At 41.9% G+C, this 3,962-nt stretch overlaps 1 protein-coding gene across 1 annotated transcript in view; it reads right to left on the reverse strand.

The window, feature by feature from the left end:
- Window positions 1-3,962, reverse strand: part of LOC122559883 (double-strand-break repair protein rad21 homolog) — a 148,872-nt gene that overhangs the window by 108,037 nt on the left and 36,873 nt on the right. The window contains exon 4 of the mRNA XM_043709990.1: window positions 2,625-2,724. Coding sequence (XP_043565925.1) covers window positions 2,625-2,724 — 100 coding nt within the window. The remainder of the gene's footprint in view (window positions 1-2,624; window positions 2,725-3,962) is intronic.

The raw sequence follows: 3,962 nt of genomic DNA on the forward strand, positions 1-3,962 counted from the left end.
GTGTCGTCTGCAAATTTACTAACCCACCCTTCTATGCCCTCATCCAGGTTGTTTATAAAAATGACGAACAGCAGTGGACCCAATACCGACCCTTGCGGTACACCACTAGTAACTGGACTCCAGGATGAACATTTCCCATCAACCACCACCCTCTGTCTTCTTTCAGCAAGACAATTACTGATCCAAACTGCTATATCCCCCACTATCCCATTCCTCCGCATTTTGTACAATAGCCTACTGTGGGTAACGTTATCGAACGCCTTGCTGAAATCCATATACACCACATCAACCGGTTTACGCTTATCTACCTGTTTGGTCACCTTCTCAAAGAACTCAATAAGGGTTGCGAGGCACGACCTATCCTCACAAAACCGTGCTGAGTATCGCTAATCAAATTATTCTTCTCTAGATGTTTATAAATCCTATCTCCTATAACCGTTTTCCAACACTTTACCAACAACTGAAGTAAGGCTCACTGTGTGGGTTTCCACCAAGTGCTCCGGTTTTCTCCCACAGTTCAAAGATGTGCAAATTAGGTGGATTGGCTATGCTAAATTGAACATAGTGTTTGGGTATGTGTCAGTTAGGTATGTTGTGTGCTACTAGGATTCCGAGGGGTCTTAGTAGTCTGGCTGTCATTTCTGCAGATTCCTCAAGAACAAACCATGACAAACAGACCAAACACAGCCAGAAACCCTAACCACCTTACTATACATCAAAGAAGTTTCAGAGATGACAGCCAGGCTACTAAGACCCCTTGGAATCCTAGTAGCACACAAACCCATCAACACTCTCAAACAAAAACTAACAAACTTAAAAGACCCAGTGCAACCCATGGACAAAACCAACAAAATTCCATGCAAGGACTGCCAGAAACACTACGTTGGATAAACAGGAAAAAAGTTAGCCACCAAGATACACGAACACCAGCTAGCCACAAAAAGACACGACCCTCTCTCCCTCGAAGCCCTACACACAGAAGAAAAAAACCACCATTTCGACTGGAACAACACATCTATCCTGGGACTGGCTAAGCAAAGATATGCCAGAGAATTCCTAGAGGCCTGGCACTCCAACCACAACGCCATTAACAAACACATAGATCTAGATACCACCTATTAACCCCTCAGAAAACGAACCGGAAATGGCATCACTACAAACCCCAGGAATCCCATACAGGACAAACATATAAATAGAAAGCAGGAGACAACAGCTTTGCTTCACTTGGAGGTCACCACTGATGATGTTACCTAGCCAGATAATGAAACATCTGGATATCAAACCTACAGCTCAGCGAGCAATCCTACACTCTAAACCTCAACCTGAGCTACAAACCTTGCAGGTGTATTGGAGGAGTGAGATCACAAACTGGCAGAGATCCAACAGTGATTGGTCATGGCTCAGCAGGAAGAAAAGGTCTATTGCGAGGAAGAGGTGGGGATTTGGGGAAAAAAAAGTCACTCGACCCAAAACATTAACTCTGCTTTCTCTCCATAGATGTTACCAGGCCTGCTGAGTTCTTCCAGCAATTTATGTTTTTGTTAAGGATTTAAAAAGCTTGTTGGCCTACAGAAATCTCTCCTGCTCTTCCTTGCCCACAAGCTGCTTTCCTCAAGCTTCAGGAACTAATTAATATCAGTTAAAAAAAAGGATGTCAATACTTCCCATGAGGTAATTGCTCACTCTTCTCTTAATCCATCTCTGTTACAACCAAAAGTGGGTATGTTCCTGGTCAAGATTTATTGCATCTTAACCTCTGAAATGGTCCAAGTGTCCCTACTTTTGGGAAAGTTAATGTAAGGATTTAAATGGATTAATGGTACTGGACAATTTATGCAAATAGGTGATAGAAAAAAAAATTAAACCCTCAGTGACAACATTGTACCTTTTGTCACGTTAAGAACTTCATTCAACCAGCAAGTGAGTGGGTAGGCTGATATGTCAGTGACAGCCAGGCACACCAGGCACTGTTTTGAAAAATAATCTCAAAAGGATGATTCTAAAAACATGAGTGGCTTCAACAATGGCAAAGTAAGAATGAGAATAAATTAAAACGGCAGGACAAAGATACACATTGCAGTCAATGCACAGCAGATGGATCCCTTCCTCCACCATACAGATTCTTACTTTCTATAATGTGGGTAATTTATACATAATTTAAGTAACAAAGGTTAAAAGACAAAGCTTAAATATATAAAATTACAGAGAATATACTGCACAAAAACAAGTCATTCAGCCCAACCAGCTCACTGCCAGTGTTTATACTCCACTCAAGTCTCTTCCCATCAGTCCTCATCTCAATTAATCATATCCTTTTGGAATCCACTCCCATTGGGATTTCTTGTTGCTTTTATTCTGTTCGTAGTCTTGCATACATAGTCTTATATTTCTCTTCACAAGGGTAAAAGAACATTCTCTCTGCATTCATTCATTAATTTTAAACATCACGATTGACTTTTATTTAGAACACAAATAGAAACCACTCAAAAAACTACTTTGTATCAATAGCAAACAAAACACCTTTAAAAGAGCACAAATTTAGTTGAGAGAAATAAAATTCGAGCATCATGCACAAACCACAAGCAGGTACAGATTTGCCCAGTGTATAAAGTTCAGGGACTCACTCCACGTCAGGGAGCTGATTGGAAAATTCATGGAAGTCCTCGGGCAATGTTATGGCATTGTAAGTAGCTTCAAGGTTTTCTTCAGCAAGATCCACAATATCTGTAACAATGAGTCAAAATTCCATATATTGGTTAATTTGAGTCATTTGCAGTTTGCTTTCCTAAATTTTCAAACAACAATGCAGAAACTAATGAAAAAGAAAAGCAATGATTTAATTTCAATCCAAAAGCAATTGCTGCTAACAGTAAATTGAAATTCTACTGTTATCAATGCATCATACTGGGAGTCAGGCAACTGATCATCATTCATGCATAAGATTTGGTACAGCATTTGACCAAAGGATGACAATACCTAAACCCACGTCAGTCCTTCCTTAAGCTTTACACACTTTAGGTTAGATTCCCTACAGTATGGAAACAGGCCATTTGGCCCAACAATTCAATACCGACCCTCTGAAGTGTAACCACCCAGACCCATTCCCCGACACTAAATTTACCCCTGACTAATTCACCTAACACTATGGGTAATTTAGCATGGCCAATTCACCTGACCTGCAGATCTTTGGATTTTGGGAGGAAACCAGAGCACCCAGAGGAAACCCACACAAACACGAGGAGAATGTGCAAACTCCAGTCAGTCACTCAAGGCTGGAATCAAACCCAGGTACCTGGCACTGTGAGGCAGCAGTGCTAACCACTGAGCCACTGTGCCACTTCAGAGATTCTAACAAAGGTAAATACCTCTGTGTGGAGTTTGCACATTATACACAATAGACAATAGGCGCAGGAGTAGGTCATTCTGCCCTTCGAGCCTGCACCACCATTCAATATGATCATGGCTGATCATCTTTAATCAGTATCCTGTTCCTGCCTTATCTCCATAACCCTTGATTCCACTATCCTTGAGAGCTCTATCCAACTCTTTCTTAAATGAATCTAGAGACTGGGCCTCCACCAACCCTCTGGGGCAGAGCATTCCACACAGCTACCACTCTCTGGGTGAAGAAGTTTCTCCTCATCTCTGTCCTAAATGGTCTACCCCGTATTTTTAAGCTGTGTCCTCTGGTTCGGCACTCACCCATCAGCGGAAACATGTTTCCTGCCTCCAGAGTGTCCAATCCTTTAATAATCTTATACGTCTCAATCAGATACTCTCTCAGTCTTCTAAACTCAAGGGTATACAAGCCCAGTCGCTCCAGTCTTTCAGTGTAAGGTAGTCCCGCCATTCCAGGAAGTGACCTCGTGAACCTACGCTGCACTCCCTCAATAGCCAGAATGTCTTTCCTCAAATTTGGAGACCAGAACTGCACACAATACTCCAGGTGTGGTCTCACCAGG

This window comes from Chiloscyllium plagiosum, chromosome 20, assembly GCF_004010195.1.
Source record: "Chiloscyllium plagiosum isolate BGI_BamShark_2017 chromosome 20, ASM401019v2, whole genome shotgun sequence".
In the NCBI taxonomy this organism is placed as follows: Eukaryota; Metazoa; Chordata; class Chondrichthyes; order Orectolobiformes; family Hemiscylliidae; genus Chiloscyllium; species Chiloscyllium plagiosum.